General features: G+C 41.0%; 3 protein-coding genes across 3 annotated transcripts; all 3 read left to right on the top strand.

The window, feature by feature from the left end:
* Positions 1–2,267: 2,267 nt before the first annotated feature.
* On the top strand, positions 2,268–2,612 carry EAF01_009826 (uncharacterized protein; the record flags this gene model as incomplete). The annotated part of the gene is made up of 1 exon (XM_038918082.1): positions 2,268–2,612. The coding sequence occupies one exon, from the start codon at positions 2,268–2,270 to the stop codon at positions 2,610–2,612; it is 345 nt and encodes a 114-aa protein (XP_038766052.1).
* A 5,165-nt stretch (positions 2,613–7,777) lies between these two features.
* Positions 7,778–8,928, top strand: EAF01_009825 (uncharacterized protein). Its single transcript, XM_038918081.1, has 2 exons — positions 7,778–8,257; positions 8,320–8,928. Exons 1-2 carry the CDS (start codon positions 7,917–7,919, stop codon positions 8,894–8,896), a joined length of 918 nt encoding a protein of 305 aa, XP_038766051.1. The 5' UTR covers positions 7,778–7,916; the 3' UTR covers positions 8,897–8,928.
* A 1,149-nt stretch (positions 8,929–10,077) lies between these two features.
* EAF01_009824 (uncharacterized protein) lies at positions 10,078–11,531 on the top strand (the record flags this gene model as incomplete). Its single annotated transcript, XM_038918080.1, has 2 exons — positions 10,078–11,403; positions 11,454–11,531. 2 exons carry the CDS (start codon positions 10,078–10,080, stop codon positions 11,529–11,531), a joined length of 1,404 nt encoding a protein of 467 aa, XP_038766050.1.
* Positions 11,532–12,998: the final 1,467 nt, after the last annotated feature.

Genomic DNA, 12,998 nt, shown 5'->3' with positions numbered 1-12,998 from the left:
GGAAGGAGCATTTTGGGCTGACACACGTGGCGCAGACGCAGAGAAGTGAGATGGGTAGCACTGGGTAGGTAGTAGATTTAACAATTGCACGCAGGAGTACGCAGGAGTACGCAGGAAGATGATAGAAAGGGTACGTACCTACGACCTTTAGAGTCATGAGATTTTCTTTTTCCTTCTATGGGTAATTCTTCCTACCGTGCGGAATATGGAGAACGTGAACTGTGAATCGGATCCTTTCCTAAAATTCATTAGGAGTGAAGAAGGAAAAAAGAATTACTCCAATGGATCATCTTCACGTGTTCTTTTACGGTCCTTTTATCGATTCTATGCAATGTGTTGTTGTGTTGCTGTGTTGTTGTGTTGTCGTCTTGTCGCCGTTGAGCCGAGTACGCTGAGTCGTGATCGATCAATCACGTCAATATGCACCGTGAAAATGCTTTTCATTTTCTTTCTTCACTCTACGTACTCTCGGTACTCTCGTCAGTGTCCTTTATCATTATTAGTCAGGTACCATTTTAACTTCCAAGGCTGAACTTCTATTGGAAGTTTTTAACCATGAATTATTAACATGAATTAACCAAGAATTATTATTATTAACCGCCAATTCAGGTTAATTCAGGTACCAGTTTTTACAGAGAGATCCACTTAAATTTCGCTTGTTTTCCGAAGCGCCTATAAAACGAAATTTGTCTCACAAGAATCCTGACTAGCCACAAATGAGATCCTCGCCGTATCCTGGTCTTTCACGTTCAAATTTAAGATTACGGTTGATTGTGGGGATTAGCTTTAGCTTTTGGAACGGGATGAACCGGTCAGTATTGCAGTGCAGTCAGGATGAAATGTCTTGACTGTGCATCTGGACTCTGAACTGTTGAGTCTTGAGTCTTGACTCTTGACTCTTGACTCTCTCTACTAGACCCCCGTACCTACATGTGAATGAAGTGTAACGGAAGGGAAGGGAAGCTTAGTACGGCTTGATGTTTGGAAAAAGTGCAAAGACTGAAGTTTGAGACGACAAGAAGATAAGTCAACAGAAGAAAGAGATGCAGCATGCCAGGCGATGACCATTACAATTACAAATCACGATTCACAAATGTTCAAAGTCAAAAAGGAAAAGAAATGAAATATGACGATTGGCCATGGAGATGGGAAGATACGGTGTAGCGGTGCTCCCGTATACATCCACGGTACAAACTCAACAGACCAACTCAAAATCCGGAGATTGATAATGTTCAATCAAGTTCAACAGACTTCATCTTATTTCATTTGTATATTATTTCTTCCTTGCTCATGTTAGATTCCCCCCCCGTTGCCCCATTGACTTGAGATTAACCACAGGAGAAAAGAGTCACTTGATCTGATCGCTTAGATTAAATTTTATATTATTCAATTCAACTTTATATCTTCCACTGCGGTCGGTGTAATACCATTGGACTCTAGGTTGATGTGTTCTAGGATTCTCGGTGGTCCAGTTGTACCATTTCCCACTCATTTGTCGAGCAGATCAAGCCGATGATATATCAACCAAGTCAAGCAAGTGAAGCAAGCATCCACTAAATTATTACCCGGGCCAAGCTTCTCTACTTCCCCTAGTCAACCTGCGCAATCCACCGATTCCAACGTGGGAAGAAGGAAAAAGGAAAAAGGGAAAAGGAAAAAGGAAAAACAAAAACGTTGTCAATTTACCCCCAATCCAATCACGGGCCACCTTTCATAGAAAAAGACAAAGATCCACTTCTACTCGACCGCTCGCGCTCGCTCAGATATCTTCTTCATCTTGCGCCCCGATACTTCTTCCTTCTTCTCTCTCTTCTAACAACACACACCTCCATTATCCCAATACCTGCAGCTTGCTTCAGATATCTCAATCAGACTTCGTTGGCAAAGTCTACAATCATTCAAAGTATATTTCCAGAAAACATACTCCAGACATCATTCAGATTCACTCACCATCATTCGATACCACCCCATTCACCAAACACAATAAATATCCTTTCTACCCAAAGGTTGTTCAAGGTTTGAGTCTATTGACCCAAAACACTCCACTTTCGAAACAATATCAAACATTATCTGCGCTTGGATCAATATCTTTCTGATATACATCTTCCTCCTCGAAGCAACTACCCACCAACGACTACTCAAATCTATTTAACGTTGCTTTCGATCCTTCAAAAACTATAACACTCATTCCTCTCACACAATTACTTTCTTGTCAATAAATTCAAAAATCTCTACTCGAGAACTTTTTCCAAACAACCACATACACAATGCAGTTCCACCGTCTCACAGCACTGTTGCTTTCCCTGTTTGTCGCATGCGTATGCGCACAATCAGTTACCTCCACCACAACCTTCACATCTACATCCACTCACACTCGCACCATTACCGTATCTGAAGTGGTCGCATCTGTTACCTCGACCTACTCCACCTACAACACCTCTGCAATTGCACCTACCGGATCCGTTGGAACCATCATCGCATCCACAACCTCAAAAGTTGGCGCATCAGCAACCGCTCCTGCTGTACCAACCTTCGTCGGTGCAGCTTCAAATGTTCGAGCAAGCTATGGTGTCATGGGATTGTTTATCATGGCTGTTGCAGCGTTGCTGTAAACAAACAAATGATGAGACAAAGAATGCGAGTCCATCTAGACGGCGCCGATCATGTATTTGATTGGTCGACATTCCTGCCCTATGGCATCTAGATCTTTTCTTGGAATGCGTTTCCAAAAAATACCCTCTCTTCATCTCCTCAAGATAAGAAAAATTTCACTCATACGAAATCTTCGATGCGACATCTCATCACTTCTTTTTACGAAATTACCCCCTTTTACGGCTTGACGATACCTTTTTGTTCTTTTTGGATTTTACTTCTCACGCCTGAAAATTCTTCTTGTTCGCTTTTTTGATCTTAGTTTCTCTTTTCGACGGAGCACGAATACCCCCGATTAACGATTAAAATATACCCTCACACATATCTTTGATTCGTTACCTGGAGTTTTTTTCGATTCATCTTCTTTCTTGGCTACTGTCTGCTCATACCTCGAGATTCCGATACGTTGATGCGTATACTGCGATGTCACTTGTGATGATCTAAACATATGCTCTTTATTGTGAATACTTGTCATATTACAATGACTATTCACAATAGCGAGTACGTGATGGAATGGGTATGAGTAGAGATAATCAAGATGTGATTACTTTGAATCCTTTTTATATTTGATTTATGGATGGATGGGTGGCTTGATTTGCATTGGCGGTCATTGGCACGGAACAATATTTACACCCCCTTTTTTGTTGTATACTCGCCGCTGATCGGCTTGAGGATATTGGGAGAGGATGGGATTGCATAGAAAATTCTTTTCTAGATGAGACGCTTTTATCCCTTTTTTGTGCATAGTTTTGGTGGTGTGGTTGGTGATTTTTGGGGTGGTGCTAGATGCATGGAAAGGTGAAGCATGGAAGGGGATGGAAAGATGAATAGAGAAAATGAGAAATCAAATATGAAATACGTTGTTATTAATTATCTGTCTGTTATTTTTGAAGAAGTTCGTGATTCATTTGTACTTGTCGATGTGGTTGGAAGAATTGCTATATAATATATATACCTAGGTAGGTACTCCTCGACAGTTTCGAGTGAAACCCCTTCTCTTTCTATCTTTCTTTCTTTCTTCGCCTTGTATATATACAAATATCTGCAAGTCCCATTCCACGCATTCTAATAACCTACCTAGTATCTACTTAGGTACCCATATGATACACCAACTTGGAGGAACGAATATCTTCACGCCTTAGTTGCCCTGATTGTCGTCATTATTATTGTCGTCATTATACTCCAACGAAAATTATATATACATTTTTACATTCTAATCACCATCGCATCTCTGAACCCCCCGCGTAGAAACCCCAACCCGATTAAATCAAATCAAACCAAAGCAGTAAAACAAATAATCTTACGAAAATTTCAATACAAACAAGTACAACCATAGAAAACAAAAGCTAGGTAGGTATATTTTTCTTCTTCGTATTGGCAGTAGACGGACGTCTGGATACTTAGATCAGTGATCGGATATCGACAGGAGAGATATCCTTTACGAGTACCTAGGTACTCAAGAAAAAAATCAAGCCATCGAAGAATCGAAGAATCGAGGAAATAACCCCGTCTTTTGAGAAGTGATTATCAAGATGCACAATCGAGGTGCGAAATCGAGATTGGGTGAATACCAAGACAGGGAGATGGAGAGAGGTGAATACATTGACTCGCGGGTACCTAGATAGTTCCCGTTCTTCTCTGGACAGTTTTCAGTTGTTTCCTACAGCACTGATTCTATCAACTTCTCTCCCTGTCCCTGTGAGTTTCTTCATTACACAGAGCTATAATTACCATTTGATCACAGATCTAGCTAGTTTTGTCTCTCTCGCTGCGTGGATTGATACTCTAGGTAGATACTCATATTCAACATGTGATTTTCTGCTTCAGATCGAGAGGATGAGAAGGGAAAGTTGTTGTTATTGTTGTTGTTATCTCTTCTTTCGTCGAGTTTTGATACTTGTTGTTGCTTCGACGAGGGATTTTGTCTTTCTTGATGTTGACGATGATGAGGAGTAATGCTATCGTTTATACGTATATACATTCTCTGCTTAAGATTCACATTCACTAACTATTGCCAATCTCTCAAAATAGCAATTCTGCGGTACATAAGAACAGGCTATTCTACATTCAAATACTGCGATAGTATCATGAGACTATTCCAAAACACACGAACAATAAGGACTTCTTCTCCATCGGTTGTGAAAGATAGCATACCAGAAGATGGTAATTCGTTTTTGGGCGTGAGATTTAGAGGTATTGTTTCTTCGTCAGTATGGGGGATAAGATCAGGGGTTGGGGTTCTCTGAATTTTTCGCTGCCGCGGAGAAATGAATGATATGGTTATTATCGCTAAATTTCACGTCGCTGTCAATGTCTCTTTCCCTTCATTCTATATCAAATTCCCTCAGCTCTTAGCGACAATCAATCTAAATGATTATCCAAACCTTCGTTGTATGGGCTTCTATGACTAAGAAATTCCTCTGTTTGACATAGGATGATGAACGAAACTAAATCAAACAAGATTCTTAAGTCCGCGATACATGTTAGTCTCAAGGTTTGCAGCTTCAGGGAAAAGCTAATCGATCTGTTAAATAAGTAAGAAGTCAAGAAACAAAGAGAAGAGAAGCCTGAAAGAAAGTTCGAGCGGGGTAAATGATATTTTGGGATTATCTGCATATACTACCGGGAAGGGAGGGGGGGGGGGGTTGGATGATGAGGAGGGGTAACTGGAGAGGGCTGGTGAGTTATGTGTATATATTGAATAGAAAACAGCACATTGGGGTTGATCTAATAATGAATAAGAGATAGTGCATACTACTAGCTATCCAGATCTGAGATCAAGGACTAATTAAAGACAGCCTACTTGCTTTAGAATTCAACATAGATCGAAATTATCAAGTACCTCAATGGCAGGTTCGCGGCCAGACGGACAATTCGATTAGAGAAGAAGTTTCCCGCTGATTTGATCAATTTTTGTTCTGTATCACAATTTCACAAGTCCTATACCTGCAAGAAATCTCACAACGTTACCGCGTATGACTACTCTCTATTGTCTAAAGTCAAACTCATAATTCCAAGGTTCGCATTGTCTCAGTCATATCAATACTGCAGACGACCACCTGTGATAAACCATCCAAAAGTTTGGGCTGAGCTAGCTGAGAATACCATCTCATTTTCTCCCGGTACCATTGGATCTTAGTGGAGTTGGTCTCAGCATGGGAAGACACATAAGTACTTTGAGTGTTCGGCATGGTAGGATTGGAGGATAGAGAATATTCAGCATGGGTTTTTACACCACCAATTTCCCTTTTCCATAATGATAAGTAAGAGATAGGATTTGAATGATTCGAAAAGTAGGAAGATGGAATTGGGTGAATTGGTGAATTGGCACGGGACAAATACCCACCCAAGTATAACTCTCAGGCAGTGTGATCATAACCAAATTAATCAATAACGAGTTATATAAAGATCCGTTTTCCACTTTGAAGCAATGTAAAGTCCCCAAAATTTTCCGAGAAATAAATATGGGAAATTGGAGTTCGCTTGTGTCCGGTCTTGTTTCCGATATCTCAGAAGATGTGGTAGTACTTCATTATAGCCGTGGTTGACATCCATACCTCGGGTAATTGAATACTAGTGAAACTTCACTGTCGATAAATCTTCAACGTTGTTGACCCCAAGCCGTTCCCTTTTAACTGTCCTTTGCATTATCACCAATCGTATCATCACTTCAGATAGCGATATAAACAAGTGTTACGCAGAATATTCGAATATATTCCCCTTGAAATCTACACCGCTTGGCGTTAGTTTTTGGTGTAATACGAAGAAGTTGTCCCGATCTCAACAATCTCCAACTCTGTGATTCGATGTGGTCTTTGGGTGTCTAGTAAAGGAATTTTATTAGCATGGAGATACAAGAAAGGAATGAGTGCGAGCTTATATAACCTCTCATCTATCGTCCTCCACAGTGTGTTTTGTGTTTGCGAAGAAGAGAGAACCAGAGCGAAAGAGAGGTTCGTGGATAAAAAGTGAATCCCCTGCTCTTTTTCTCTTCGAGCACACCTTTGAGAGTCTGTAATAAATACACCTTATGTATAAATGCTCTAGAATCCCCCGCATTTCATCTTCATATATCTTTAAAGAAGATCTTTCGTGCTACAGCTAGCATATTCGTTGAGCATCTCCAGATAGTTTCGCAAAATTCCTAAACGTTGCGTAGGGTGGTTTGAGGATGTATATTCCAAGGATTAAGAGGTTGGAAAGCAATATGATATAATGAGACAGTTGATTTATTGTAAGCCGGTAATAGCTTTCTAGTATAACTCGCCTACCTATTCGCCATGGAAAATTATCAATCATCTGTCCATGGCAAAGAACATAAGTAAATGAGGCGTAGTGACCTCTAGAATTCAATTAATCGAAAACCTCAGTCATCATGACGAGAACAGTATCTATAGATAAATTCTGAATAGACAGGAATAACATTCTTAGCATAGCTCGCATGACACACTAGATAGAAGCGGCCGCAAGATTTCAAATCTTCGAGGGAAAAAACTTTCCATCAGATATGAGAGGGGTAAATTATCACCCAATATCAGGCGCGTCATATCAAGTACCGAATAAATATTACAAGAAGCAAAACCCGTGAAGAATGAAGCCATTTTCATTATCGTGATCCATTACGCAGCGTTGCAAATGATTCTGCGGGGGCCAAATTTTATCGTACCAGGATAGTGATTGGATGTAATGGTACGATGTAATGAGGCTCTAGTCCAAAAATGTCAGCACCCGCAGGTTAAATTATTGAATTATTACCGCATTTGAATATCCTTGTTTTCTGACTAGCCAACCCTCTGTATTGATAGTTATCATTTCAGGTTGTTACTTCAAAATCGGTGATTCTCGCTTGCTATTTTAGTACTGGAATCATGCCAACGACTAAAATTTCGTGAGCTCTGACGAAGTTCGAGTCTGATGTCTTGTCATGGTATCGGAAATTTGGACTTTGGTACGAAATTTAAGCCCACTGATAACGGCTATCTAGTTGTCAGTACTATCCAAAGTCTAATTTATATTTGTGGCGCTAATCTGCATGTCAGATTTTAGAGCAGGGCCAATTTGTTATGTAGATTGAAGATCGTCCCATCACGTTGCATTCAGTGCTCTCGCCGCACACCTGCATATCAGAAGGTGGGTAAGTGTTTGTTATCTAACATCGATGTTCGAAGATACACAAGGAATGTGCTTCTCTCGTTTTCTTTCAAAGGTTAGAGAAATTGGAAATATTGGAGATTTTCATTGTTTCGTAGTTTTCACTATTTGGAATGATGCAATTATTCATTCTTTTCATCTTCCTCATCAACAGCGAGGCAATCACCATACCTGAACCTCCACTTCCCACACCTATGTCAAGCGTGCAAATTCAATTGAGATTCCGTCAAACAACGCCGTTTCCTTCACTGTGTGGGTATTCAAATGGTGATGTTGATATTCCTCGGACAGCCGAACCCGGATATGATTGTCGCGAAGATACTATTGATAATTTATGGGGATTTTGCCCAAACACTATAGCTGACGCTACCAATTGTGATTTTGTTGGCTACTGTGTCGACGATGATACTTGCTCTACCGGTTGTGGAAGATCTAGTCTGACACAAATTCATTGGTATGTACATTATTTGACTGTTGGACAAATAGCCTGTCACTTGAAGACTAATTTTACTGTAGTGCAAACGCAATGCCTTATTGTTCAACAGCTTTATTGGTTTCCGGAGAACAAACATATACATATCTCACATGTGCGACATCGCCAACTACCAACTTTTACCTGGCCAATCCAACAAGCAATTCTGTGTCTACAGTTTCGTCAGCTTCTGGATCACAAGTACCAACAACGCAATATTATTCTACAATTGTTGTCGCAACTTCCTCATCAGCTCCTAATACTCAGTCAACCAGTGCGAAAGCTTCACCAAACAATGTTGGAGCCATAGTTGGAGGAGTTCTTGGAGGCCTTGCTCTTATTTTCCTTATTGTTATTGCTCTGATCTTCTTGAAAAAATATAAACCATCGACTTTACTGAAAGACGAGAAAGATATCAATGGGGAATTAATAGCTTTTACAGGACCTGTTGCCGACAATAGCAGCATACACGAACTTTATGATTATAGAAAAGAGGCTAGGGAGCTTGATTCTACCACCTCGGTAAATAAAGGAAATTCTGATTTGAAGTCCGGAGTTCTGACTGGGAATGAGACAACAAGAAGAAATACTACTGCAGTTGAATTGGATATAGCGCCTTGATACATTCAAATGAATCACACATATATCATCGGTCTGAAACTATTCTTCAAGTGACAATCATCTAGCAATATCATCTGTGATTTAGCCATTTTTGAAGCAAGGGAGGTGAATCGCTCGCAGAATCGTCATCGAACGGATATAGATCGAGGCATGCTGATGCCGTTATTGTCCCCTAGCTATAGAGCTCGAAGGAGCGGAACAAAGCGCTGGTGGAATACCTGCTTGAAGCAATTTGTGATTCTTCAGTAAGTCATACCATCCAAAGTTCTATTTGCTGGTAGGACTATTTGCGGTCAATAAAACCACATTGAATCCATCCATCCATCGAATTGTCGATAATGTCGACGTTGAACTTTTCACAATCCTCGGGTTACTCAGACATGGACGGACCTATCGAAATGCACCAGTAATTTGATTGGACAATACGCCAATACACACGTGATCAAAAATTCGTTTGTTGCATGTCGCGATTCTGGGAGAAGTTTTGCGAAGGATTCCCAAAACCGCCAAAGATTTCCTCCCAAATTCCCGGGATTTCCAAGACGGTCAGCAACAAGAAACAACCTTCTCTCCCTGCATCAATACTTCGTACAGTTTGATCCGTATTGGATTGCGATTGTCATATCTAATTACAATTGACACAATGTTCATACTTTACGAAGCGATTTAATCTTGACGAAAATAATCTCTACTACTTGATTGTCAAAGTCAATTCTCAGATTTTATCGTTCGCTTCAGGAAAATAGGAAGTGTTGATTTACATAAATTTCAGACCAGCTTCTTCTTCGTATGCTCTTTTTCTTCTCTCGAAAGCAGAAGTCACTGATACCTTACGTCTTATTCAAACCTACCAACAATGGAGGCCAACTTTACCTATCTCTGTACTCGAGTAGAAGCAAGCGTTTGACGTAATGGCTGAGGGTTTGTACAGTTTTCCCCTCACAATGGAAGTTGCGATGCGCAATGTATTAGGATATTTGTCGTGGATGCGTCCATGAACACGTAGGGAATCCGGAGTACGCCTACCAGATTCAGATTTGCTACTTCCTAGTTTGGATCCCTTCAGGAAATCATGTGTAGGAAGAAAGCTTCTTCAACGCAGAAAGTCCTTCAAGTTAAAATGCGAGACACACTCACATTTATGATCTTCTCTTCAACTCCCATCGCTCAGTCCTCGAACCATGGCTTCAAGCCTCACAGTATCTCTCGTGGCAGCTTTTCAAGCAAGCATGGCTGTACTCCTAGTGATATTCTACGGTGCTCTATCGGTATATATGAAGCTTCTCGATAGCAAATCTGCCAAAATGATGTCCAAAATCTCAGTCAAATTCTTTCTCCCCGCATTAGAATTTGTCAAGATCGGTAGAGAATTACATGCTGGAGGAGGTCATCGTTACAACGTCATTTTGGTGTGGGCATGCTTAACACACACGATTTCATTCTTGATCGGTGCAGGTGCTCATTTCATCTTCGGGATGCCAGATTGGATTACTGCAACTATTATGTTCAACAATACGACAAGTTACCCTTTAATGTTGATTCAAGCTTTAGATCAAACTGGTCTTTTAAATCCGTTGCTTTTAGAGGATGGAGGAACAGGATACAATCCAGTCGAACAGGCAAAGTCATATTTTCTTGTTTATTCGGTTCTCTCAAGCTGTCTGACATTTGCCGTTGGTCCTCGTATGATGGATACAGAGTTTGCAATTGATCCGCCCGATGAAGAGGATCTTTTGTCTGCACTCGCACAGGTACAACAGGACAGGGAGGGTGAGAGTGAAGATGATAATGAAAGATTACACTTTCCTACCGAACACACCAATCTTCTTTCACCTCAGCATCGACCAGCGATGTCTAGCAGATCTACCTCCTTTTTCCCATCGAGACGCACTTCGGCTACTATGACACCTCCTACACGAGATACAAATCGAGCAATCGTATACGAAAGACGTCCTTCCTCTATTATAAGCAGACAAAGATGGTTTGAACTTGGTGATCGAGTTCGATGGTGGGTACTTTTCTTTTATGACTTCTTGAATGCACCTCTTCTTGGTGCCATAGCCGGTGCAATCGTCGGACTGTCACCAGTTCTGCACCGAGCATTCTTTAACGAAACAGTCGAGGGAGGAATTTTCACAGCATGGCTCACTGCATCTCTTGAAAACATTGGAATTCTTTTTGTCTCCCTACCAGTCGTAGGTGCAGGAGTATCACTCTACTCAGCCGTTACCAAAACTAGTGAAAAGGGAAAAGGCAAGGAACCTACTGGTACCCCCTGGTTCACAACTTTCTATGTTCTTGCAGTACGATTCGCAATTTGGCCTTTTATTTCTACAGGAATCATTTACTACTTGGCGAAAAATACAAATTGGGTGGGTGAAGATCCAATGCTTTGGTTCTCGATGATGTTTATGCCTTTGGGTCCACCGGCTGTGAAACTTATCACTATGGTAGAGGTCAGTGATGCTAAGGAGGAAGATCAACATAAGGTTGCTAAATTACTCGCGGTAAGTTTGGTTGGTTCCCCTGTAAAGAATAGTAACTAATTTCCAAACAGATTTCCTACGCTATATCTCCAGTCATGTGTTTTGCGGTTGTAGGAAGTTTGAGTGCATGCGAAGCGGCAAAAAGTTAATGATTCTATCCCCTGGTCTTTTCACATGCCCATTAATGGTAAAAGCGGGAGATCTTTGAAGTTTTTGAGATCATTGTCAATCTGTGCGAAATATGAAGTTGAGATGGTCTTGAGGAGAAACACCGGCATACAAAATATGGTGCTTTGCATCGTTCGTCAAGCTATTTGCATTTTATCATTAGATCTTGGTTTTCATCATACTCTAGCTTAGATTTTGGTTCGTCGAGAAAATTAGAACTTTTGGCGCCTTGTTTTGACTTATGTGAATGCTTTCGTATAACTTGGGAAGGTTTAGGGTGCCGTATCTCGAGAAATAATATCCGACTACGTGACAAAATGATACGGAGTGTTTGAGTGTAGTATTCTTAAGATGGCAATGAGTGCGGCTTCGAATGATATATCGATCGAGATAATAGATAAAATCGGAACCGTACATCGTTGCAATGAACTTGTACCACATTTGACCCCTCGAGGCGGGAAACAAGAAAGAATGCAAGAAAGTTGCAAAAGAATAGAAAAAGGATGAAACATTCCCTCCATCAAACTCTATAGCACATGAAAAAACATTTCCACCACTTCCTCTACCCCGCGTACAGCCGATTCGAACTCGACTCCTCTCCCCCAATGCGCACACCTGTCCCCCTTCCCGATCCCTGTACCCGCAATCTTCCTACTCCTCTTTTCCGCAATTCTTCTCTCATCTTGACCTGGACTTCCCTGTCGCATCTGGAGTAGCTGACTGTGCTATCGGTATCGTTGTGCGCATAATGTACTTTTGGGAGAGAGGAGGGTAGAAGGTGTGGAATTAGAGTACGAGGGGGTGTGCCTGAAGGATCTCTTCGTGGAGTACTGGGCCGTAGCTATGTTGGCATTGAAAGAGCGGGATCTACCTAATGCGATATGACCTCTTCTTAGATGGAGCTTTCCATTCTTTTGCCATGATTGGGTCTTGTCTCTGTGTGTTCCATCGATCACTTTTTCATTATTGGTTAACCAATGATTTCGTGGTGTGTATTGGTTTCTCTTCTGGGGAGGGGGGGCGATCGTAGAAGGACGTCTTCACGTCAAATTGAGATCCTAAGTTCTTGACATCACTAGATATTCTTATTCTTTTATTGTCCCAAGTAGTTGGATTTCCGATGTGTTTCGTAGAATTTACATTATACTTTCACATCACACCAACTAACTAAAGAATGAAAAGCATGCAGACTCAGTCTCAACATAAAAGCCCCGATCTTCTTGTGATCACTACCCACTTGGCAAATGATTACTCGATGTATACCATAGTGTTCTATTGATCCCCGGTTGAAAGAAGGGCTATGATTATTTAGTTTCCAGTCCAACAATGAGTAAGTAGTTCTTGATTCTGGGGTCAAAAATATACGTAGATGCAGTGTATACATCCCAGGTATAGACCAAGAGGATGCTTTTGATTAATCGGTAAATCTCAATATTCCCTGCATCTTA

This window comes from Botrytis porri (genome assembly GCF_014898465.1).
Source record: "Botrytis porri strain MUCL 3234 chromosome Unknown BPOR_015, whole genome shotgun sequence".
In the NCBI taxonomy this organism is placed as follows: Eukaryota; Fungi; Ascomycota; class Leotiomycetes; order Helotiales; family Sclerotiniaceae; genus Botrytis; species Botrytis porri.
The sequence above is the reverse complement of the archived record's forward strand: the minus strand, read 5'-3'. Positions and strand labels throughout refer to the sequence as shown.

What these genes read in the sequence shown, in the direction of transcription:
- EAF01_009825 (XM_038918081.1), top strand. Translation starts at nt 7,917, where the DNA reads ATGATGCAATTATTCATTCTTTTCATCTTCCTCATCAACAGCGAGGCA. An exon ending in AGTCTGACACAAATTCATTG is followed by an intron (nt 8,258 to 8,319) that starts GTATGTACATTA and finishes ATTTTACTGTAG; the next exon opens with TGCAAACGCAATGCCTTATT.